This window comes from Lepidochelys kempii, chromosome 14, assembly GCF_965140285.1.
Source record: "Lepidochelys kempii isolate rLepKem1 chromosome 14, rLepKem1.hap1, whole genome shotgun sequence".
In the NCBI taxonomy this organism is placed as follows: Eukaryota; Metazoa; Chordata; order Testudines; family Cheloniidae; genus Lepidochelys; species Lepidochelys kempii.
In genome coordinates, this window is record NC_136393.1 from 45,167,192 (window position 1) to 45,191,792 (window position 24,601).

The 24,601-nt window shown below is 51.7% G+C and overlaps 1 protein-coding gene and 1 pseudogene across 1 annotated transcript; both read right to left on the reverse strand.

The window, feature by feature from the left end:
• Positions 1–3,912: 3,912 nt before the first annotated feature.
• Positions 3,913–23,911, reverse strand: LOC140897444 (uncharacterized; annotated as a pseudogene).
• Positions 9,005–10,854, reverse strand: LOC140897443 (zinc finger protein 621). The gene is made up of 3 exons (XM_073310133.2): positions 10,568–10,854; positions 9,920–10,046; positions 9,005–9,399 (listed from the first exon to the last, which is right to left on the reverse strand). Exons 1-3 carry the CDS (start codon positions 10,745–10,747, stop codon positions 9,275–9,277), a joined length of 432 nt encoding a protein of 143 aa, XP_073166234.1. The 5' UTR covers positions 10,748–10,854; the 3' UTR covers positions 9,005–9,274.
• Positions 23,912–24,601: the final 690 nt, after the last annotated feature.

A 24,601-nucleotide genomic window follows, 5' to 3' on the forward strand; every position in this document is an offset into this window, starting at 1 on the left:
ATTGTAGCTCAAAGATATCTCATCCTGGAATAGGGATTGTAAATTCTAATTCTATAGTATGAGACAATATATTCATGGAATGTTTAAGAAAAGTTTTGTACATGAGTTCCAATAGTTGATGGATTAGGGACCCAATTTTATGGGGTTCCACAGGCTTCTGTATAGATTATTTAGGTTAATCTTTCCATCTACCCAATGGGACTCAGTGCTCAGTCTAGAAGATCCCATCAGAGATGCTTAGTTTCCCAGTTCTCAAACTGTGGCTTTGTGTCTCCAGAGGTAACATGTTTGTGAACAGCCAAAATGTTTTAAAATCAATTAATATAGAGAGGTGAGAAATAACAGACCTCACCTCTATTGTCCCCCTGCAAATTTGTGTACACAGAGTCAATCCCTTACCCCTCTCCAAAAGTGCAAAGTTTCAAAAAGTTGAATGAATAGAAGAATGTTGGAGGCGGAATAAATCTGGACAAGGAGAAGAAGTCTGCAGATAAATGTGAGAAACGATGGACATATGCTTTTCTGTTAAAATATTATATCTTTGCTGTTGAAGAAAAAAATCCAGAATACTTAACGTAGTTGTTTTAGTGAAATAAAACAATTTAAACATCTGTCTGGTGATGTTCTCCTCCACCGCGTGGCATGAATGAAATAACCAAACAATGAAATAACCAAATGCAAATAAATGAAATGAAATAACCAAACAATCATTCATTGTCTGATATAGCTGTAAAACTAACCTGAAAAGTTTTCAAAATAAATCACTGTTTTAAAATGTATAGTGTGTACCTTCTAAAAATGAAACCTACATCTATCTCTGAGTTGTGTAGAATATCATGGAGCAGGTCCTCAAGGAATCAATTCTGAAGCACTTAGAGGAGAGCAAAGTGATCAGGAACAGTCAGCATGGATTCACCAAGGGCAAGTCATGCCTGACTAATCTAATTGCCTTCTATGACGAGATAACTGGTTCTGTGGATGAAGGGAAAGCAGTGGACGTGGTGTTCCTTGACTTTAGCAAAGCTTTTGACACTGTCTCCCACAGTATTCTTGTCAGCAAGTTAAAGAAGTATGGGCTGGACGGGCTGGGGACTCTGCCCTGGGAGAGGCTCCCGGGGAGCAGCGGGCAGGGCCCGGCTGGAGATTCCCCTCTCCCGGCTTCAGCCCGGGCTCCGGGCTCCCAGCACCAGCCGCCGGGGCGCGGGGATCTCGCCGGGAGCCAGAGTCCCCGCAGCAGCTGCGAGTCACTTCCTGGGCCAGGCCTGAGCCCCGCGATCGCTCCCCCCAGAGCCGCCCCCCAGCCGCTCCTGGGTCCTAGCGATCAACTGACGAAAGGATCAGCATCCCTGTGCCCAGCTCCTGTTACACTCACAGGCTCCAAGGTCAGAAGGGACCATCATGAGCATCTTGTCCAGGGATTCTCACGACCAAATTTGGTGGCCTCAGAGGGTGGCCAGCAACTCTCGCTGGTGCCCGCTCTGACACTTGCCTCTATAATCCCAATTAATTTACTAGAAACCAATAAATATGCACAGAGGTAAGAGGGGGGAACACTCCTCCTAGTGTGGGGAACTTTTCTGACTTCTACCGAGCCCCAGAGGAAATGGCAAGCAAAAGGATCTGAGTCCTTTACCCAGAGGCCTGCATGACCTCGAGGACCCCTCCCCCCCGCCCGCTTCCACTCTGGACCCCCGTAACCCCAATGATGGGCCCAGGGATCACTCAGGACAGCTGTCCCCATTGTGGGGTGTTCTCTCCACTCTGGATGCTTCCTTCATCATTGCACAGAGTTAAGAACAAATACAATGCATTAAACAGCAAGTAATACAAAAACAAAGAGAAAAGTGGGAAAGATGAAAGGAAAACATGTCACCCCGCTCTGTGGGGGTGAACCCCAAACAACCCTCTCTGGAATGCCAGGGAACTTCACAGTCTGTCCCTCCCACATCCAAGGCCTCCTGCCCAGGCCCTGGCTGTGCTGCAGGTATGCCCAGGGTTGGACACTAACTCTGGTGTTGGCCTCAGGCTCCAGGTAGTAGGACCCTTCTTCCTAGCATCAGCTGCTTCCTGTCAGGGTTATGATCCCCCACCCAGTCTGGCCTGCAAGGCCTCTTGGTTGAGGGACTCTCCCTGCCCTGGGCCCTTTGCCCAGGGTCCCCTTCGCTCACTGCTCCCGGCTGCTCCAGTTTCCCTCTGCCACCAGCCTCATTATTCGGCTGTATTAGTTACAAAAGTTTTAGCATCATCATAAAAGAAAGAGAACGAAAGAGAAAACAACCTTCCCATCTACAAATGATCTGGACCAAACCTAGAAAAAGCCGGGAAGTAATTTTACCAATAGATGGAAACGAGGCTCTAAGATCTGAAAGTCCAACTGTGCTTTGAAGTTCATTGAGATTTCCCTGCCCACTCCAAGTGTCTGTGACACTTCCTTCTCCAGCCCTCCGGAGTCTGACTAAGATCATAGACATCAAAGCTGTGACTCCTAAGCATGGAGAGCCGGGGACAGGGTGGTACGTGACACCGTGGGAGATGGAGGGATAGAACGGAGGCAGGTTAAACTTTCCATGGCTGGGACAGAGGCTGCTGTGTGGAGAGAGGAGCGTGACAGTGAGAGGGGAAGGAGGGAATCTCTCGCACTCACCCCGTTGCCCTGAAATAGCACAGAAGCGAAAACTCCACATTTTACTGTCCCTTCTCCCACCTTTTTAGCATCTGGTTAATTCTGGCCCATAAGGGATAAAATGTAGAAACAGTAAATGCTTGACTATCTGGGAATGAGACAACCTGGCCCCAAAGGGGGAACTCAGGGACTAGCAATCACTCTGCTAACGGAAGGTCGGGGGTCAGAAACTGTGTTCCCTGCAGGCTACGCAGCTGCACTGCAGGCTGTGGAGGGCCGTGGAGGCAGGCAGGGAGAGGAGCCCCTCCCCAGGCTTGGCCCAGGTCCACTGGAGCTGCTGGGGAGTGGAACCCCTCCCTCAGTCCGGCCCAGGACCACAGGAGCCGCCGTGGCTGGGGAGAGCTGCCTCTGACCTGGCCCCAAACTGCTGTGGTGAGAGAGGGCTGGGGGAGTCCTCTCTCCACTGCAGTCTGAACCCCAAACCCCTCATCCCCAGTCCCAACCCCCACATGCCTAGCCAGAGCACTCACCCCTCCGCACCCCATCCCTCTGTCCCAGCCCTGAACCCCCTCTCACACGTCAACCTCCACATCCCCAGCCCCACCCCAGAGCCCGCACCTGAATCCAGAGCCCTCACCCCCTGCACCTCATCCCTGTCCCAGTCCTGAGCCAGTTCCCACACTCCAAATCCCTCGGCCCCACCCCCACCCCATGAATTTTGTTCTGTGCGCCAATATGGAGATGATGTGTCACATACTGGTGCGTAGAACCAAATTCATTCCGCACTTGGACGTTAAAACTGAGGGAACACTGGTCAGAACACATCAGATGCTGAGCGGGGTCCAGCAGAGCCCCCTGCCCCTGGGTGAAATACACAGCCACCTCCTCCAAGGTCACCGGCATCTGAAACAACAAGAGTCCCCCGCTCAGCACCTGCTGCCCCTGCCACAGTCCCACTAATCATGGCAAAGAAAGAAAAGAGTGAAGGGTCAGAGTAGCAGAATCCCACAGGCACCTGCTCAGAGCAGCCAGGAGGCTCCGGGGGCTGGGAGACGGTGAGAGCGCCTTGTCCCACCAGCACACAAAGAATGGGAGGGTCTTCTCATTTCCCACACGCCTGCCAGCCACAGGCTGAGTCGGGAAGCAGAGCTCCGAGCTGGGGACGGGGACAGGAATCCCGACAGCTTCCCTTCCTATTTCACAGCAACTGTTACGAATTATTCCAGTTAGGACACGTACAGTTCGTTTCTAGGCTGAGGCAACCAAATAAAGACAGACTGCAGAGTGTCTCAGCGTTTGTAGGTTTATTACGCTCAAGGGTGGTACCGTTCTCTTAAGCAGAGCGGGACCCCGATTACAGGTTACACAAAGATTAGATACTGTTGGCAAAACATCCTGCCTGTGAGCCTCAGGGCACATAACCCAACAAACAGGCCTTCTCCTTATCTATCACCAATCCACCTTGCCCCTGCAAAAACGCTGAATTAGCAGCTATTTCAGGCATGTCCGCTAGTTCCTGTCTCCTTTGTTTCCCTTATCTTGAAACTGTCCAGGTGTCCACTCTGAAGGATCCTCCTTCCTTGGTACGTGATGTGCTCACTTCTAGTTAACGGCGGAGAGGAAACCCAAAATGGAGTCACATATGCTAACTAGGTTAATTTCCCCTAACAATTATGAACAGGAGACTGCCAGGCAACTTTCCTACAACTTTTCTATGACAAGATAACTGGTTCTGTGGATGAAGGGAAAGCAGTGGACGTAGTGTTCCTTGACTTTAGCAAAGCTTTTGACACTGTCTCCCACAGTCTTCTTGTCAGCAAGTTAAAGAAGTATGGGCTGGACAAGTGCACTATAAGGTGGGTAGAAAACTGGCTAGATTGTTGGGCTCCATGGGTAGTGATCAATGGCTCCATGTCTAGTTGGCAGCCAGTATCAAGCGGAGTGCCCCAAGGGTCGGTCCTGGGGCCGCTTTTCTTCAATATCTTCATGAATGATCTGGAGGATGGTGTGGACTGCACCCTCAGCAAGTTTGCAGACGACACTAAACTGGGAGGAGCGGTAGATACGCTGGAGGGTAGCGATAGGATACAGAGGGACCTAGACAAATTGGAGGATTGGGCCAAAAGAAATCTGATGAGGTTCAACAAGGACAAGTGCAGAGTCCTGCACTTAGGATGGAAGAATGCAATGCACCGCTACAGACTAGGGACCGAAAGGCTTGGCAGCAGTTCTGCAGAAAAGGACCTAGGGGTGACAGTGGATGAGAAGCTGGATATGAGTCAACAGTGTGCCCTTGTAGCCAAGAAGGCCAATGGCATTTTGGGATGAATAAGTAGGGGCATTGGCAGCAGATCGAGGGACGTGATCGTTCCCCTCTATTCGACATTGGTGAGGCCTCATCTGGAGTACTGTGTCCAGTTTTGGGCCCCACACTACAAGAAGGATGTGGAAATATTGGAGAGAGTCCAGCGGAGGGCAACAAAAATGATTAGGGGACTGGAACACATGACTTACGAAGAGAGGCTGAGGGATCTGGGATTATTTAGTCTACAGAAGAGAAGAATGAGGGGAGATTTGATAGCTGCTTTCAGCTACCTGAAAGGAGGTTCCAAAGAGGATGGATCTAGACTATTCTCAGTGGTAGCGGATGACAGGACAAGGAGTAATGGTCTCAAGTTGCAGTGGGGGAGGTTTAGGTTGGATATTAGGAAAAACTTTTTCACTAGGAGGGTGATGAAACACTGGAATGCGTTACCTAGGGAGGTGGTACCTTTGGGGGGGGAAGGATAGCTCAGTGGTTTGAGCATTGGCCTGCTAAACCCAGGGTTGTGAGTTCAATCCTTGAGGGGGGCATTTAGGGATGTGGGACAAAAATGGGAGATTGGTCCTGCTTTGAGCAGGGGGTTGGACTAGATGACCTCCTGAGGTCCCTTCCAACCCTAATATTGTATGATTCTATGTGGTGGAATCTCCTTCCTGAGAAGTTTTTAATGTCAGGCTTGAGAAAGCCCTGGATGGGACGATTTAATTGGGGATCAGTCCTGCTTTGAGCAGGGGGTTGGACTAGATGACTTCCTGAGGTCCCTTCCAACCCTCATATTCTAGGATTCTAGGATTCTACCACATTCTAAAGGCCACTGTCCTCCATCCCACTAAGGAGTATCAAAAGAAACTACACCAACTGCTCAAGAATCTCTCTGCTACAGCACAGGAACAAATCTACACAGACACACCCCTAGAGCCCCGACCAGGGGTATTCTATCTGCTACACAAGATCCATAAACCTGGAAATCCTGGACGCCCCATCATCTCAGGCATCGGCACTCTTACAGCAGGATTATCTGGAGATGTGGACTCTCTCCTCACACCCTATGCTACCAGCACTCCCAGCTATCTTCGAGACACCACCAACTTCCTGAGCAAACTACAACGTATTGGTGATCTTCCTGAAAACACCATCCTGGCCACCATGGATGTAGAAGCTCTTTACACCAATGTTCCACATGAGGATGGCCTACAAGCTGTCAGGAACATTATCCCTGATGAGGCCACAGCACACCTGGTGGCTGAGCTTTGTGACTTTGTCCTCACCCTCAACCATTTCAGATCTGGGGACAATTTATACTTTCAAGTCAGCGGGACTGCTAGGGGTACCCGCATGGCCCCACAGCATGCCAACATCTTTATGGCTGACTTAGAACAACGCTTCCTCAGCTCTCGTCCCCTAGCGCCCCCTCCTCTATTTGCGCTACATTGATGACATCTTCATCCTATGGACCCATGGGAAGGGGGCCCTTGAAGAATTCCACCTGGATTTCAACAATTTCCACCCCAGCATCGACCTCAGCCTGGACCAGTCCATACAAGAGATCCTGGACACTACAGTGCAAATAAGTGATGGTCACATAAATACCACCCTATACTGGAAACCTACTGACCTCTATACTTACCTACATGCCTCCAGCTTCCATCCAGGATACATCACACGATCCATTGTCTACAGCCATGCCCCAAGATACAACCGCATTTGCTCCAATCCCTCAGGCAGAGACAAACACCTACAAGATCTTTGTCAAGCACTCTTAAAACTACAATACTCACCTGGGGAAGTGAGGAAACAGACTGACAAAGCAAGATGGAGACCCAGAAGTCACCTTCTTCAAGACAGGCCCAACAAGGGAAATAACAGAACACCACTGGCCATCATGTACAGCCTCCAGCTAAAACCTCTCCAGCGCATCATCAACGATCTATAACCTATCCTGGAAAAGGACTACTCGTTCTCACAGACCATGGGAGGCAGGCCAGTCCTCGCTTACAGACAGCTCCCAATCTGAAGCAAATACTCACCAACACCACACCACAGAAACACTAACCCAGGAACCAATCCCTGCAACAAATCCCATTGCCAAATCTGTCCCCATATCTACTCTAGCAACACCATCATAGGACCTAACCATATCAGCCATGTCATCAGGGGCACATTCACGTGCACATCGATCAATGTGATCTATGCCATCATGGGCCAGCAATGCCCCTCTGCCACGTACATTGGCCAAACCGGACAGTCTCTATGTAAAAGAATAAATGGACACAAATATGACATCAGGAACGGTAACATACAAAAGCCAGTAGCAGAACATTTCAGTCTCCCTGGACATTCAATAACAGATTTAAAAGTAGCCATCCTTCAACCAAAAAACTTCAAACACAGACTTCAGAGAGAAACTCCAGAGCGACAATTCATTTGCAAACTTAAAACCAACAATTTGGGCCTGAAGCGGGCTCACTACAAAAGCAATTTTCCCTCTCTTGGTATTGACCCCTCCTCATCAGTCATTGGGAGTGGACCACGTTCATCCTGTGTGGATTCTCCCATTTTTAATGGGGTATGATCTCTGTCTGAAACTTTTCCCACAGTCCAAGCACTTACAGAGTCACTCTCCTGTGTGGATTCTCTGATGTTGAACCAGCACCGGTCTCCATGTGAAACTTTTCCCACAGTCCAAGCACTTATAGGGTCTCACTCCTGTGTGGATTCCCTGATGTTGAACCAGCATCGGTCTCCATCTGAAACTTTTCCCACAGTCCAAGCACTTATAGGGTCTCACTCCTGTGTGGATTCTCTGATGTTTCACCAGCATTGATCTCTGTATGAAACTTTTTCCAGTCCAAGCACTTGTGGGGTCTCTCTCCTGTGTGGACTGCCCGATGTTTTACAAGGTATGACCTCTGCTTGAAACTTTTCCCACAGTCCAAGCACTTGTGGGGTCTCTCTTCTGTGTGGACTACCTGATGTTGAACAAGATGTGACTTTCTTATGAAACATTTCCCACAATCCAAGCACTTGTGGGGTCTCTCTCCTGTGTGGATTGCCTGATGACGAACAAGGCGTGACCTTCGTACGAAACTTTTCCCACAGTCCAAGCACTTATAGGGTCTCACTCCTGTGTGGATTCTCTGATGTTTCACCAGCACTGATCTCTGTATGAAACTTTTTCCACAGTCCAAGCACTTGTGGGGTCTCTCTCCTGTGTGGATTGCTTGATGATAAACAAGATATGACCTTTGTATGAAACTTTTCCCACAGTCCAAGCACTTGTGGGGTCTCTCTCCTGTGTGGATTGCTTGATGATAAACAAGATATGACCTTTGTATGAAACTTTTCCCACAGTCCAAGCACTTGTGGGGTCTCTCTCCTGTGTGGATTGCCTCATGTTGAACAAGGGCTGACCTTCGTATGAAACTTTTCCCACAGTGCAAGCACTTGTGGGGTCTCTCTCCCGTGTGGATTGCCTGATGACGAACAAGGTCTGATTTCTGCTTGAAACTTTTCCCACAGTCCAAGCACCTGTGGGGTCTCTCTCCTGTGTGGCTTTTCTTATGTGAATTCAGTGCTGACTTTGAACTGAAACATTTCCCGCATTCAACGCATTGAATGGGCTTGTCTACAGTGTGACTTCTCCCATGGTCATTAAGATCTCTGCGCTTATTGAAGCTTTCACCACTGTCCAAGCATTGAAATGGTTTCTCTCCCGTATGGACTGTTTGATGTGTAACAAGTTGTGATCTCACAATGAATCCTTTCCCACACTCAAGGCAGTGCCAGGGTGTCTCTTCCTTGCGATTTGTCTGCTGCTCTCTGGGATTCTCGTCTCCTCCCCCACCATTCACAGATTCATCCACTTTCTTCCTGGGTTGGTTTATCAGAAGCCTCTCTGACCTGTGCCAATTTCCCCAGGCTTCTCCCTGATTCCAGCAAGGGGAAAAATTCCTTTCAGCTCTTCCCAAAAAGGTCCCCTGTGGTTCCACTTCCCCAGGAACTGCCTCATGATGATTCCCCTCCTTCTTCTCACTCGCTCGCTCAGCACCTGCTGGGAGAGACACAATCCAGAGAGGAGTCATTGTGCTGGGGAGAAAGAGGAATAGCACTGAGGGAAAAGCCAACACAAAGACTGAGCAATTCGATTCTGCCTCCACATCCCACCCTAACACTTACAAGAAAGGAGAGACGGGAAGGGTGGAATGGCGTGAGCAATATCTGCTGACCAGAGCCCTGCTCTCGGTGAGATGAAGAAGAACTGAGGGCGTTACTCACATCGTATTTTGGGATTCTCAACTTTTTCCTTCATTCCCTGGATGGTTTCTCTGTCAGGCCTCACCTGTGCTGGTGCATCTCCGAAGCCTTCTGTCCTTGAAATCCTGGAGATCGGACACCCACAGCTCTTCCCCTCGTTCCAGCCGGGCGATAAGCTCAGGTTTGGGAACGGGAAATCCTGTGCAGAAGGTGAAATGAGTCCAGATCAGGGTGCATGGACCATCGGTGGAGGATTTGTCACAAAGGACGTTCCGTGAGTGGAACCTGTCCCTGTGCTCTGCTGGAGGAACGTGGAATCCAAGAGGATGGGAACAGGGTCACTGGGCCCCCTTGCGCAGAGGACGTTGTCTGGGGAGGTGAGTTGAATTATTACTACACCCTCACTAGGCGTTCCCAGGATCTGTGCGCTCTGGGGGCCTTGCTGACTAGCTTGTGCAGCCAAGAAACAATACAGACAAGACAATGCGGATTTATGCCCCTTTGAAAGCTTGAGGGGTGGGGATGGTTTAGCGTGTCCATTGGGTTTTGACTCCCCTGTCCCAGTGGAGAGGGCACCGAAATGCATGTATTTCTCACATGGCAGCTGTGCATTATGGAACCCATTCGCCTCTGCTCCAACTGACCAGGGAAGAATCTGACCACATTAAGACACGCAGACCCCACAGCTTCTAATAACTGAGGGGACGGGAATCCCTTACCCAGCGAGGTCACCGTCTCATAGTTCTCCTGCATGACGTCCCTGTAGAGGGCTCTCTGAGTGGGGTCCAGCAGAGCCCCCTGCCCCTGGGTGAAATAAATAGCCACCTCCTCGAAAGTCACCGGCATCTGAAACACCAAGAGTCCCCCACTCAGCACCTGCTGCCCCAGACACAATCCCACTGCTCAGGGGAAAGGAAAAAAAAAACATGAAGCTGTGGGAGGGCCAGAGTAGCAAAATCCCACCCACACCCTGCTCAGAGCAGCCAGGAGACTTCAGGGGGCGGAGAAGGTGAGAGCTCCCTGTCCGCCCCAGCACACGGAGCACGCCAGGATCTTCTCATTTCCCACATGCCTGCCAGCCACAGACTGGGACAGGAAGCAGAGCTCTGAGCCGGGGACAGGGGCAGGAATCCCGACAGCTTCCCTTCGTATTTCACAGCAGCCCCAGGCAAGTGGGGTCAGGCTCCAGCACTGGGGAGCCTGGAAAATGTTCCCAGCCCTGCCGAGGTGGTTATATCCTGCCTGAGAAATGGGGGAATGTCCCCTCCCCCTTTCCCTGCCACAATGGGCCTACTTAGTAAATCAGTAGGTTTATCAAACCCTGACTCCTCCCTCCCCCGCCCAGCAGCTCCCTGAGACTCCCCTACCTGAGCTGGCTCCATCACAGCATTTCCCTTCTCTGTCCCCTGGAAGACTGGCCGATCTTTAGTGAAACGTGGACCTGATTCCTCAGCCTGTCGGGGCGAGAGGGAGGTTACAGAAGGGACTTCTGTCCACGTCACTCCCCGATTCCCCCCAGACTCTTCAGGCCCTCCCAGTAACAGCATCTTTGAGCCAAATGCTAAAAAAAGGAAAGAACCAAAAGGAAAGGCCACTTTGGGAGATTTCCCCCCTTTGCAGTGTAACCCCTCTCCCTTACCAATAGCTGGAGCCCTCTGGTGGCATCACCTGAAGATTGAGCTGCCCTGGACTCCCCGGGAGCCCCCAGGGACAGACAGGAAGAGGCTGATCCCATTGGTCCATCCGCACACCCCCCTGCCTGAGCCAGCAGTGACTCCGGTCTGACTCTGGTGTGGCTGAGATCTGAACCCTACAGGGAAATCAGACCACGGCCCTGGGCAGCCCCCAACACTCAGGGCACACAGACCCCACCACCACAGGGGTGTCTGACAATAACACACTCAGAGCCGGGTGTGTGTGTCGTGGGGGGGGAGTTGAGGGGGGGTTGGGTTTTTTCCTTGTAGCTTCTGCACCCTGAGGGGTTAGTCCCCTGATCACTCCCAAAGCTGAGAAGAGCTTCTCTCCGCCCGCCTGCCCACATCCCCCCTTTCCCTCGCTGTGCCCCCCACTCACATCCTCCCCCATTCCCGACCTCGCTCCCCTCAGCCCCACAGTCCCCGATGCTCCTCCATTGCCCCATCTTCCCTTCCGTGCACCCCTGCCCCCATCCCAGCCTGCCCCCGGCATCCCCTGCACCCGCCTCCGGCCCCTCTTTATCCTCCTCCCCCTGCAGCCCAGATGTGACGGGGGGGGGCGCTGCAAAGGGGGGTGGGAGGGTCTCTCTTACCTTCCCCCCGAGCGGGGCCCCCCGGGGCAGGGGCCGGGCCGGGAAGGGGCCCTGGCCGGGCTGGGGGCTCTGCCCTGGGAGAGGCTCCCGGGGAGCAGCGGGCAGGGCCCGGCTGGAGGTTCCCCTCTCCCGGCTGCAGCCCGGGCTCCGGGCTCCCAGCACCAGCCGCCGGGGCTCGGGGATCTCGCCGGGAGCCAGAGTCCCCGCAGCGGCTGCGAGTCACTTCCTGGGGCCGGGCTGAGCCCCGCGATCGCTCCCCCCAGAGCCGCCCCCCAGCCGCTCCTGGGTCCTAGCGATCAACCCACAGAAATCCAGCCCCCTGCCCAGCTCCTGCCCCCTGGGGACCCAACCGCCCCTGGGCTCGGGGTGCTTCTCCCAGCAGTAAGGGGTCATCCCGCCTCCAAACTTCTCCTGTCAGCATTCACGTTTCAGAGTAACAGCCCTGTTAGTCTGTCTTCGCAAAAAGAAAAGGAGGACTTGTGGCACCTTAGAGACTAACCAATTTATTTGAGCATGAGCTTTCCTGAGCTACAGCTCACTTCATCGGATGCATACCGTGGAAACTGCAGCAGACTTTATATACACACAGAGATCATAAAACAATACCTCCTCCCACCCTACTGTCCTGCTGGTAATAGCTTATCTAAAGTAATCATCAAGTTGGGCCATTTCCAGCACAAATCCAGATTTTCTCACCCTCCAAAGTCTCGCTCGCAGCCTCCCTGCACGACTGACCGGGCACGGGCCGCTGGCTGATCAGCCCGTCTGCGGAAAACTTCTTTCCATATTGGGCTGGCAGAGGCCTTGCTCTCACCGCCTCTCTGGTCACCGGCTACTGGCCCAAAACCTCTGGTTGTTTGAGCTGACTGGGCCAGATTTGCAGAGGGGAGCGAGGGAAGGCAAAAGGAGAGAGAGCAGAAGTGGGGGTGGCATAATTGTTTAGACCACTGGCAGAGGTGAAAGTAAGCCGGTCTGATCCAGTCTGGCGGACCCGGCAAGAGCCGGGACACCGCTGACTGCACCGGCAGGGGGCAGCTTCCCCAGGCCGGTGATGTGAAGGGCTCCGGCCACCGGTGCCACAGCGGAGCCCTGGGCCCTTTAAATCGCCGCTGGAGCCCCGGGGGTCCCGGCTGCCGCTGCAGCTACTGCTCCTGCCCTGATTTCAAGGGCCCGAAGCTCCCAGCAGCTGCTCACGTACCAGGGGGAGTTCAGGATTTAGCCAAAATCAAACTCAGTGGAGTTGAGGATGTCCGCTGGCTCCCCTTCTCTGGTTTGCCCTGCTGAGCGTGTCTTTCAAGACCAGGATGATGAAAGCCCAACAGTGCCATGCTGGGGCCCAGGAGACAGCGGGTGTGAGACATAGCCCAGGGTACAATCTGGACTGTTGAACTGCTTAATTCTCCATCCCAGGGCACGTTTTACACTGCTTCCCAGGCTGGATAAAAATCAATGAGTTAAACAAAAATCAGTGTTTTTATTTAAATTGGATTTTTTTTTGATAAAATGCTTTTTGAGGAAAAAACTTATCTAAAGATACGTTTAATTAAGATACATTACAGCTCAAAGATATCTCATCCTGGAATAGGGATTGTAAATTCTAATTCTATAGTATGAGACAATATATTCATGGAATGTTTAAGAAAAGTTTTGTACATGAGTTCCAATAGTTGATGGATTAGGGACCCAATTTTATGGGGTTCCACAGGCTTCTGTATAGATTATTTAGGTTAATCTTTCCATCTACCCAGTGGGACTCAGTGCTCAGTCTAGAAGATCCCATCAGAGATGCTTAGTTTCCCAGTTCTCAAACTGTGGCTTTGTGTCTCCAGAGGTAACATGTTTGTGAACAGCCAAAATGTTTTAAAATCAATTAATATAGAGAGGTGAGAAATAACAGACCTCACCTCTATTGTCCCCCTGCAAATTTGTGTACACAGAGTCAATCCCTTACCCCTCTCCAAAAGTGCAAAGTTTCAAAAAGTTGAATGAATAGAAGAATGTTGGAGGCGGAATAGATCTGGACAAGGAGAAGAAGTCTGCAGATAAATGTGAGAAACGATGGACATATGCTTTTCTGTTAAAATATTATATCTTTGCTGTTGAAGAAAAAAATCCAGAATACTTAACGTAGTTGTTTTAGTGAAATAAAACAATTTAAACATCTGTCTGGTGATGTTCTCCTCCACCGCGTGGCATGAATGAAATAACCAAACAATGAAATAACCAAATGCAAATAAATGAAATGAAATAACCAAACAATCATTCATTGTCTGATATAGCTGTAAAACTAACCTGAAAAGTTTTCAAAATAAATCACTGTTTTAAAATGTATAGTGTGTACCTTCTAAAAATGAAACCTACATCTATCTCTGAGTTGTGTAGAATATCATGGAGCAGGTCCTCAAGGAATCAATTCTGAAGCACTTAGAGGAGAGCAAAGTGATCAGGAACAGTCAGCATGGATTCACCAAGGGCAAGTCATGCCTGACTAATCTAATTGCCTTCTATGACGAGATAACTGGTTCTGTGGATGAAGGGAAAGCAGTGGACGTGGTGTTCCTTGACTTTAGCAAAGCTTTTGACACTGTCTCCCACAGTATTCTTGTCAGCAAGTTAAAGAAGTATGGGCTGGACGGGCTGGGGACTCTGCCCTGGGAGAGGCTCCCGGGGAGCAGCGGGCAGGGCCCGGCTGGAGATTCCCCTCTCCCGGCTTCAGCCCGGGCTCCGGGCTCCCAGCACCAGCCGCCGGGGCGCGGGGATCTCGCCGGGAGCCAGAGTCCCCGCAGCAGCTGCGAGTCACTTCCTGGGCCAGGCCTGAGCCCCGCGATCGCTCCCCCCAGAGCCGCCCCCCAGCCGCTCCTGGGTCCTAGCGATCAACTGACGAAAGGATCAGCATCCCTGTGCCCAGCTCCTGTTACACTCACAGGCTCCAAGGTCAGAAGGGACCATCATGAGCATCTTGTCCAGGGATTCTCACGACCAAATTTGGTGGCCTCAGAGGGTGGCCAGCAACTCTCGCTGGTGCCCGCTCTGACACTTGCCTCTATAATCCCAATTAATTTACTAGAAACCAATAAATATGCACAGAGGTAAGAGGGGGGAACACTCCTCCTAGTGTGGGGAACTTTTCTGACTTCTACCGAGCCCCAGAGGAAATGGCAAGCAAAAGGATCTGAGTCCTTTACCCAGAGGCCTGCATGACCTCGAGGACCCCTCCCCCCCGCCCGCTTCCACTCTGGACCCCCGTAACCCCAATGATGGGCCCAGGGATCACTCAGGACAGCTGTCCCCATTGTGGGGTGTTCTCTCCACTCTGGATGCTTCCTTCATCATTGCACAGAGTTAAGAACAAATACAATGCATTAAACAGCAAGTAATACAAAAACAAAGAGAAAAGTGGGAAAGATGAAAGGAAAACATGTCACCCCGCTCTGTGGGGGTGAACCCCAAACAACCCTCTCTGGAATGCCAGGGAACTTCACAGTCTGTCCCTCCCACATCCAAGGCCTCCTGCCCAGGCCCTGGCTGTGCTGCAGGTATGCCCAGGGTTGGACACTAACTCTGGTGTTGGCCTCAGGCTCCAGGTAGTAGGACCCTTCTTCCTAGCATCAGCTGCTTCCTGTCAGGGTTATGATCCCCCACCCAGTCTGGCCTGCAAGGCCTCTTGGTTGAGGGACTCTCCCTGCCCTGGGCCCTTTGCCCAGGGTCCCCTTCGCTCACTGCTCCCGGCTGCTCCAGTTTCCCTCTGCCACCAGCCTCATTATTCGGCTGTATTAGTTACAAAAGTTTTAGCATCATCATAAAAGAAAGAGAACGAAAGAGAAAACAACCTTCCCATCTACAAATGATCTGGACCAAACCTAGAAAAAGCCGGGAAGTAATTTTACCAATAGATGGAAACGAGGCTCTAAGATCTGAAAGTCCAACTGTGCTTTGAAGTTCATTGAGATTTCCCTGCCCACTCCAAGTGTCTGTGACACTTCCTTCTCCAGCCCTCCGGAGTCTGACTAAGATCATAGACATCAAAGCTGTGACTCCTAAGCATGGAGAGCCGGGGACAGGGTGGTACGTGACACCGTGGGAGATGGAGGGATAGAACGGAGGCAGGTTAAACTTTCCATGGCTGGGACAGAGGCTGCTGTGTGGAGAGAGGAGCGTGACAGTGAGAGGGGAAGGAGGGAATCTCTCGCACTCACCCCGTTGCCCTGAAATAGCACAGAAGCGAAAACTCCACATTTTACTGTCCCTTCTCCCACCTTTTTAGCATCTGGTTAATTCTGGCCCATAAGGGATAAAATGTAGAAACAGTAAATGCTTGACTATCTGGGAATGAGACAACCTGGCCCCAAAGGGGGAACTCAGGGACTAGCAATCACTCTGCTAACGGAAGGTCGGGGGTCAGAAACTGTGTTCCCTGCAGGCTACGCAGCTGCACTGCAGGCTGTGGAGGGCCGTGGAGGCAGGCAGGGAGAGGAGCCCCTCCCCAGGCTTGGCCCAGGTCCACTGGAGCTGCTGGGGAGTGGAACCCCTCCCTCAGTCCGGCCCAGGACCACAGGAGCCGCCGTGGCTGGGGAGAGCTGCCTCTGACCTGGCCCCAAACTGCTGTGGTGAGAGAGGGCTGGGGGAGTCCTCTCTCCACTGCAGTCTGAACCCCAAACCCCTCATCCCCAGTCCCAACCCCCACATGCCTAGCCAGAGCACTCACCCCTCCGCACCCCATCCCTCTGTCCCAGCCCTGAACCCCCTCTCACACGTCAACCTCCACATCCCCAGCCCCACCCCAGAGCCCGCACCTGAATCCAGAGCCCTCACCCCCTGCACCTCATCCCTGTCCCAGTCCTGAGCCAGTTCCCACACTCCAAATCCCTCAGCCCCACCCCCACCCCATGAATTTTGTTCTGTGCGCCAATATGGAGATGATGTGTCACATACTGGTGCGTAGAACCAAATTCATTCCGCACTTGGACGTTAAAACTGAGGGAACACTGGTCAGAACACATCAGATGCTGAGCGGGGTCCAGCAGAGCCCCCTGCCCCTGGGTGAAATACACAGCCACCTCCTCCAAGGTCACCGGCATCTGAAACAACAAGAGTCCCCCGCTCAGCACCTGCTGCCCCTGCCACAGTCCCACTAATCATGGCAAAGAAAGAAAAGAGTGAAGGGTCAGAGTAGCAGAATCCCACAGGCACCTGCTCAGAGCAGCCAGGAGGCTCCGGGGGCTGGGAGACGGTGAGAGCGCCTTGTCCCACCAGCACACAAAGAATGGGAGGGTCTTCTCATTTCCCACACGCCTGCCAGCCACAGGCTGAGTCGGGAAGCAGAGCTCCGAGCTGGGGACGGGGACAGGAATCCCGACAGCTTCCCTTCCTATTTCACAGCAACTGTTACGAATTATTCCAGTTAGGACACGTACAGTTCGTTTCTAGGCTGAGGCAACCAAATAAAGACAGACTGCAGAGTGTCTCAGCGTTTGTAGGTTTATTACGCTCAAGGGTGGTACCGTTCTCTTAAGCAGAGCGGGACCCCGATTACAGGTTACACAAAGATTAGATACTGTTGGCAAAACATCCTGCCTGTGAGCCTCAGGGCACATAACCCAACAAACAGGCCTTCTCCTTATCTATCACCAATCCACCTTGCCCCTGCAAAAACGCTGAATTAGCAGCTATTTCAGGCATGTCCGCTAGTTCCTGTCTCCTTTGTTTCCCTTATCTTGAAACTGTCCAGGTGTCCACTCTGAAGGATCCTCCTTCCTTGGTACGTGATGTGCTCACTTCTAGTTAACGGCGGAGAGGAAACCCAAAATGGAGTCACATATGCTAACTAGGTTAATTTCCCCTAACAATTATGAACAGGAGACTGCCAGGCAACTTTCCTACAACTTTTCTATGACAAGATAACTGGTTCTGTGGATGAAGGGAAAGCAGTGGACGTAGTGTTCCTTGACTTTAGCAAAGCTTTTGACACTGTCTCCCACAGTCTTCTTGTCAGCAAGTTAAAGAAGTATGGGCTGGACAAGTGCACTATAAGGTGGGTAGAAAACTGGCTAGATTGTTGGGCTCCATGGGTAGTGATCAATGGCTCCATGTCTAGTTGGCAGCCAGTATCAAGCGGAGTGCCCCAAGGGTCGGTCCTGGGGCCGCTTTTCTTCAATATCTTCATGAATGATCTGGAGGATGGTGTGGACTGCACCCTCAGCAAGTTTGCAGACGACACTAAACTGGGAGGAGCGGTAGATACGCTGGAGGGTAGCGATAGGATACAGAGGGACCTAGACAAATTGGAGGATTGGGCCAAAAGAAATCTGATGAGGTTCAACAAGGACAAGTGCAGAGTCCTGCACTTAGGATGGAAGAATGCAATGCACCGCTACAGACTAGGGACCGAAAGGCTTGGCAGCAGTTCTGCAGAAAAGGACCTAGGGGTGACAGTGGATGAGAAGCTGGATATGAGTCAACAGTGTGCCCTTGTAGCCAAGAAGGCCAATGGCATTTTGGGATGAATAAGTAGGGGCATTGGCAGCAGATCGAGGGACGTGATCGTTCCCCTCTATTCGACATTGGTGAGGCCTCATCTGGAGTACTGTGTCCAGTTTTGGGCCCCACACTACAAGAAGGATGTGGAAATATTGGAGAGAGTCCAGCGGAGGGCAACAAAAATGATTAGGGGACTGGAACACATGACTTACGAAGAGAGGCTGAGGGATCTGGGATTATTTAGTCTACAGAAGAGAAGAATGAGGGGAGATTTGATAGCTGCTTTCAGCTACCTGAAAGGAGGTTCCAAAGAGGATGGATCTAGACTATTCTCAGTGGTAGCGGATGACAGGACAAGGAGTAATGGTCTCAAGTTGCAGTGGGGGAGGTTTAGGTTGGATATTAGGAAAAACTTTTTCACTAGGAGGGTGATGAAACACTGGAATGCGTTACCTAGGGAGGTGGTACCTTTGGGGGGGGAAGGATAGCTCAGTGGTTTGAGCATTGGCCTGCTAAACCCAGGGTTGTGAGTTCAATCCTTGAGGGGGGCATTTAGGGATGTGGGACAAAAATGGGAGATTGGTCCTGCTTTGAGCAGGGGGTTGGACTAGATGACCTCCTGAGGTCCCTTCCAACCCTAATATTGTATGATTCTATGTGGTGGAATCTCCTTCCTGAGAAGTTTTTAATGTCAGGCTTGAGAAAGCCCTGGATGGGACGATTTAATTGGGGATCAGTCCTGCTTTGAGCAGGGGGTTGGACTAGATGACTTCCTGAGGTCCCTTCCAACCCTCATATTCTAGGATTCTAGGATTCTACCACATTCTAAAGGCCACTGTCCTCCATCCCACTAAGGAGTATCAAAAGAAACTACACCAACTGCTCAAGAATCTCTCTGCTACAGCACAGGAACAAATCTACACAGACACACCCCTAGAGCCCCGACCAGGGGTATTCTATCTGCTACACAAGATCCATAAACCTGGAAATCCTGGACGCCCCATCATCTCAGGCATCGGCACTCTTACAGCAGGATTATCTGGAGATGTGGACTCTCTCCTCACACCCTATGCTACCAGCACTCCCAGCTATCTTCGAGACACCACCAACTTCCTGAGCAAACTACAACGTATTGGTGATCTTCCTGAAAACACCATCCTGGCCACCATGGATGTAGAAGCTCTTTACACCAATGTTCCACATGAGGATGGCCTACAAGCTGTCAGGAACATTATCCCTGATGAGGCCACAGCACACCTGGTGGCTGAGCTTTGTGACTTTGTCCTCACCCTCAACCATTTCAGATCTGGGGACAATTTATACTTTCAAGTCAGCGGGACTGCTAGGGGTACCCGCATGGCCCCACAGCATGCCAACATCTTTATGGCTGACTTAGAACAACGCTTCCTCAGCTCTCGTCCCCTAGCGCCCCCTCCTCTATTTGCGCTACATTGATGACATCTTCATCCTATGGACCCATGGGAAGGGGGCCCTTGAAGAATTCCACCTGGATTTCAACAATTTCCACCCCAGCATCGACCTCAGCCTGGACCAGTCCATACAAGAGATCCTGGACACTACAGTGCAAATAAGTGATGGTCACATAAATACCACCCTATACTGGAAACCTACTGACCTCTATACTTACCTACATGCCTCCAGCTTCCATCCAGGATACATCACACGATCCATTGTCTACAGCCATGCCCCAAGATACAACCGCATTTGCTCCAATCCCTCAGGCAGAGACAAACACCTACAAGATCTTTGTCAAGCACTCTTAAAACTACAATACTCACCTGGGGAAGTGAGGAAACAGACTGACAAAGCAAGATGGAGACCCAGAAGTCACCTTCTTCAAGACAGGCCCAACAAGGGAAATAACAGAACACCACTGGCCATCATGTACAGCCTCCAGCTAAAACCTCTCCAGCGCATCATCAACGATCTATAACCTATCCTGGAAAAGGACTACTCGTTCTCACAGACCATGGGAGGCAGGCCAGTCCTCGCTTACAGACAGCTCCCAATCTGAAGCAAATACTCACCAACACCACACCACAGAAACACTAACCCAGGAACCAATCCCTGCAACAAATCCCATTGCCAAATCTGTCCCCATATCTACTCTAGCAACACCATCATAGGACCTAACCATATCAGCCATGTCATCAGGGGCACATTCACGTGCACATCGATCAATGTGATCTATGCCATCATGGGCCAGCAATGCCCCTCTGCCACGTACATTGGCCAAACCGGACAGTCTCTATGTAAAAGAATAAATGGACACAAATATGACATCAGGAACGGTAACATACAAAAGCCAGTAGCAGAACATTTCAGTCTCCCTGGACATTCAATAACAGATTTAAAAGTAGCCATCCTTCAACCAAAAAACTTCAAACACAGACTTCAGAGAGAAACTCCAGAGCGACAATTCATTTGCAAACTTAAAACCAACAATTTGGGCCTGAAGCGGGCTCACTACAAAAGCAATTTTCCCTCTCTTGGTATTGACCCCTCCTCATCAGTCATTGGGAGTGGACCACGTTCATCCTGTGTGGATTCTCCCATTTTTAATGGGGTATGATCTCTGTCTGAAACTTTTCCCACAGTCCAAGCACTTACAGAGTCACTCTCCTGTGTGGATTCTCTGATGTTGAACCAGCACCGGTCTCCATGTGAAACTTTTCCCACAGTCCAAGCACTTATAGGGTCTCACTCCTGTGTGGATTCCCTGATGTTGAACCAGCATCGGTCTCCATCTGAAACTTTTCCCACAGTCCAAGCACTTATAGGGTCTCACTCCTGTGTGGATTCTCTGATGTTTCACCAGCATTGATCTCTGTATGAAACTTTTTCCAGTCCAAGCACTTGTGGGGTCTCTCTCCTGTGTGGACTGCCCGATGTTTTACAAGGTATGACCTCTGCTTGAAACTTTTCCCACAGTCCAAGCACTTGTGGGGTCTCTCTTCTGTGTGGACTACCTGATGTTGAACAAGATGTGACTTTCTTATGAAACATTTCCCACAATCCAAGCACTTGTGGGGTCTCTCTCCTGTGTGGATTGCCTGATGACGAACAAGGCGTGACCTTCGTACGAAACTTTTCCCACAGTCCAAGCACTTATAGGGTCTCACTCCTGTGTGGATTCTCTGATGTTTCACCAGCACTGATCTCTGTATGAAACTTTTTCCACAGTCCAAGCACTTGTGGGGTCTCTCTCCTGTGTGGATTGCTTGATGATAAACAAGATATGACCTTTGTATGAAACTTTTCCCACAGTCCAAGCACTTGTGGGGTCTCTCTCCTGTGTGGATTGCTTGATGATAAACAAGATATGACCTTTGTATGAAACTTTTCCCACAGTCCAAGCACTTGTGGGGTCTCTCTCCTGTGTGGATTGCCTCATGTTGAACAAGGGCTGACCTTCGTATGAAACTTTTCCCACAGTGCAAGCACTTGTGGGGTCTCTCTCCCGTGTGGATTGCCTGATGACGAACAAGGTCTGATTTCTGCTTGAAACTTTTCCCACAGTCCAAGCACCTGTGGGGTCTCTCTCCTGTGTGGCTTTTCTTATGTGAATTCAGTGCTGACTTTGAACTGAAACATTTCCCGCATTCAACGCATTGAATGGGCTTGTCTACAGTGTGACTTCTCCCATGGTCATTAAGATCTCTGCGCTTATTGAAGCTTTCACCACTGTCCAAGCATTGAAATGGTTTCTCTCCCGTATGGACTGTTTGATGTGTAACAAGTTGTGATCTCACAATGAATCCTTTCCCACACTCAAGGCAGTGCCAGGGTGTCTCTTCCTTGCGATTTGTCTGCTGCTCTCTGGGATTCTCGTCTCCTCCCCCACCATTCACAGATTCATCCACTTTCTTCCTGGGTTGGTTTATCAGAAGCCTCTCTGACCTGTGCCAATTTCCCCAGGCTTCTCCCTGATTCCAGCAAGGGGAAAAATTCCTTTCAGCTCTTCCCAAAAAGGTCCCCTGTGGTTCCACTTCCCCAGGAACTGCCTCATGATGATTCCCCTCCTTCTTCTCACTCGCTCGCTCAGCACCTGCTGGGAGAGACACAATCCAGAGAGGAGTCATTGTGCTGGGGAGAAAGAGGAATAGCACTGAGGGAAAAGCCAACACAAAGACTGAGCAATTCGATTCTGCCTCCACATCCCACCCTAACACTTACAAGAAAGGAGAGACGGGAAGGGTGGAATGGCGTGAGCAATATCTGCTGACCAGAGCCCTGCTCTCGGTGAGATGAAGAAGAACTGAGGGCGTTACTCACATCGTATTTTGGGATTCTCAACTTTTTCCTTCATTCCCTGGATGGTTTCTCTGTCAGGCCTCACCTGTGCTGGTGCATCTCCGAAGCCTTCTGTCCTTGAAATCCTGGAGATCGGACACCCACAGCTCTTCCCCTCGTTCCAGCCGGGCGATAAGCTCAGGTTTGGGAACGGGAAATCCTGTGCAGAAGGTGAAATGAGTCCAGATCAGGGTGCATGGACCATCGGTGGAGGATTTGTCACAAAGGACGTTCCGTGAGTGGAACCTGTCCCTGTGCTCTGCTGGAGGAACGTGGAATCCAAGAGGATGGGAACAGGGTCACTGGGCCCCCTTGCGCAGAGGACGTTGTCTGGGGAGGTGAGTTGAATTATTACTACACCCTCACTAGGCGTTCCCAGGATCTGTGCGCTCTGGGGGCCTTGCTGACTAGCTTGTGCAGCCAAGAAACAATACAGACAAGACAATGCGGATTTATGCCCCTTTGAAAGCTTGAGGGGTGGGGATGGTTTAGCGTGTCCATTGGGTTTTGACTCCCCTGTCCCAGTGGAGAGGGCACCGAAATGCATGTATTTCTCACATGGCAGCTGTGCATTATGGAACCCATTCGCCTCTGCTCCAACTGACCAGGGAAGAATCTGACCACATTAAGACACGCAGACCCCACAGCTTCTAATAACTGAGGGGACGGGAATCCCTTACCCAGCGAGGTCACCGTCTCATAGTTCTCCTGCATGACGTCCCTGTAGAGGGCTCTCTGAGTGGGGTCCAGCAGAGCCCCCTGCCCCTGGGTGAAATAAATAGCCACCTCCTCGAAAGTCACCGGCATCTGAAACACCAAGAGTCCCCCACTCAGCACCTGCTGCCCCAGACACAATCCCACTGCTCAGGGGAAAGGAAAAAAAAAACATGAAGCTGTGGGAGGGCCAGAGTAGCAAAATCCCACCCACACCCTGCTCAGAGCAGCCAGGAGACTTCAGGGGGCGGAGAAGGTGAGAGCTCCCTGTCCGCCCCAGCACACGGAGCACGCCAGGATCTTCTCATTTCCCACACGCCTGCCAGCCACAGACTGGGACAGGAAGCAGAGCTCTGAGCCGGGGACAGGGGCAGGAATCCCGACAGCTTCCCTTCGTATTTCACAGCAGCCCCAGGCAAGTGGGGTCAGGCTCCAGCACTGGGGAGCCTGGAAAATGTTCCCAGCCCTGCCGAGGTGGTTATATCCTGCCTGAGAAATGGGGGAATGTCCCCTCCCCCTTTCCCTGCCACAATGGGCCTACTTAGTAAATCAGTAGGTTTATCAAACCCTGACTCCTCCCTCCCCCGCCCAGCAGCTCCCTGAGACTCCCCTACCTGAGCTGGCTCCATCACAGCATTTCCCTTCTCTGTCCCCTGGAAGACTGGCCGATCTTTAGTGAAACGTGGACCTGATTCCTCAGCCTGTCGGGGCGAGAGGGAGGTTACAGAAGGGACTTCTGTCCACGTCACTCCCCGATTCCCCCCAGACTCTTCAGGCCCTCCCAGTAACAGCATCTTTGAGCCAAATGCTAAAAAAAGGAAAGAACCAAAAGGAAAGGCCACTTTGGGAGATTTCCCCCCTTTGCAGTGTAACCCCTCTCCCTTACCAATAGCTGGAGCCCTCTGGTGGCATCACCTGAAGATTGAGCTGCCCTGGACTCCCCGGGAGCCCCCAGGGACAGGCAGGAAGAGGCTGATCCCATTGGTCCATCCGCACACCCCTCTGCCTGAGCCAGCAGTGACTCCGGTCTGACTCTGGTGTGGCTGAGATCTGAACCCTACAGGGAAATCAGACCACGGCCCTGGGCAGCCCCCAACACTCAGGGCACACAGACCCCACCACCACAGGGGTGTCTGACAATAACACACTCAGAGCCGGGTGTGTGTGTCGTGGGGGGGGAGTTGAGGGGGGGTTGGGTTTTTTCCTTGTAGCTTCTGCACCCTGAGGGGTTAGTCCCCTGATCACTCCCAAAGCTGAGAAGAGCTTCTCTCCGCCCGCCTGCCCACATCCCCCCTTTCCCTCGCTGTGCCCCCCACTCACATCCTCCCCCATTCCCGACCTCGCTCCCCTCAGCCCCACAGTCCCCGATGCTCCTCCATTGCCCCATCTTCCCTTCCGTGCACCCCTGCCCCCATCCCAGCCTGCCCCCGGCATCCCCTGCACCCGCCTCCGGCCCCTCTTTATCCTCCTCCCCCTGCAGCCCAGATGTGACGGGGGGGGGCCGCTGCAAGGGGGGGATGGGAGGGTCTCTCTTACCTTCCCCCCGAGCGGGGCCCCCCGGGGCAGGGGCCGGGCCGGGAAGGGGCCCTGGCCGGGCTGGGGGCTCTGC

Coding starts and splice junctions, on each gene's coding strand:
- LOC140897443 (XM_073310133.2), bottom strand. CDS start 10,747: ATGCTGTTACTGGGAGGGCCTGAAGAGTCTGGGGGGAATCGGGGAGTG. Junction 10,047..10,567: donor CTGTGATGGAGCCAGCTCAG/GTAGGGGAGTCT, acceptor TTGGTGTTTCAG/ATGCCGGTGACTTTCGAGGA. Junction 9,400..9,919: donor TGAGACGGTGACCTCGCTGG/GTAAGGGATTCC, acceptor CCTTCTGCACAG/GATTTCCCGTTCCCAAACCT.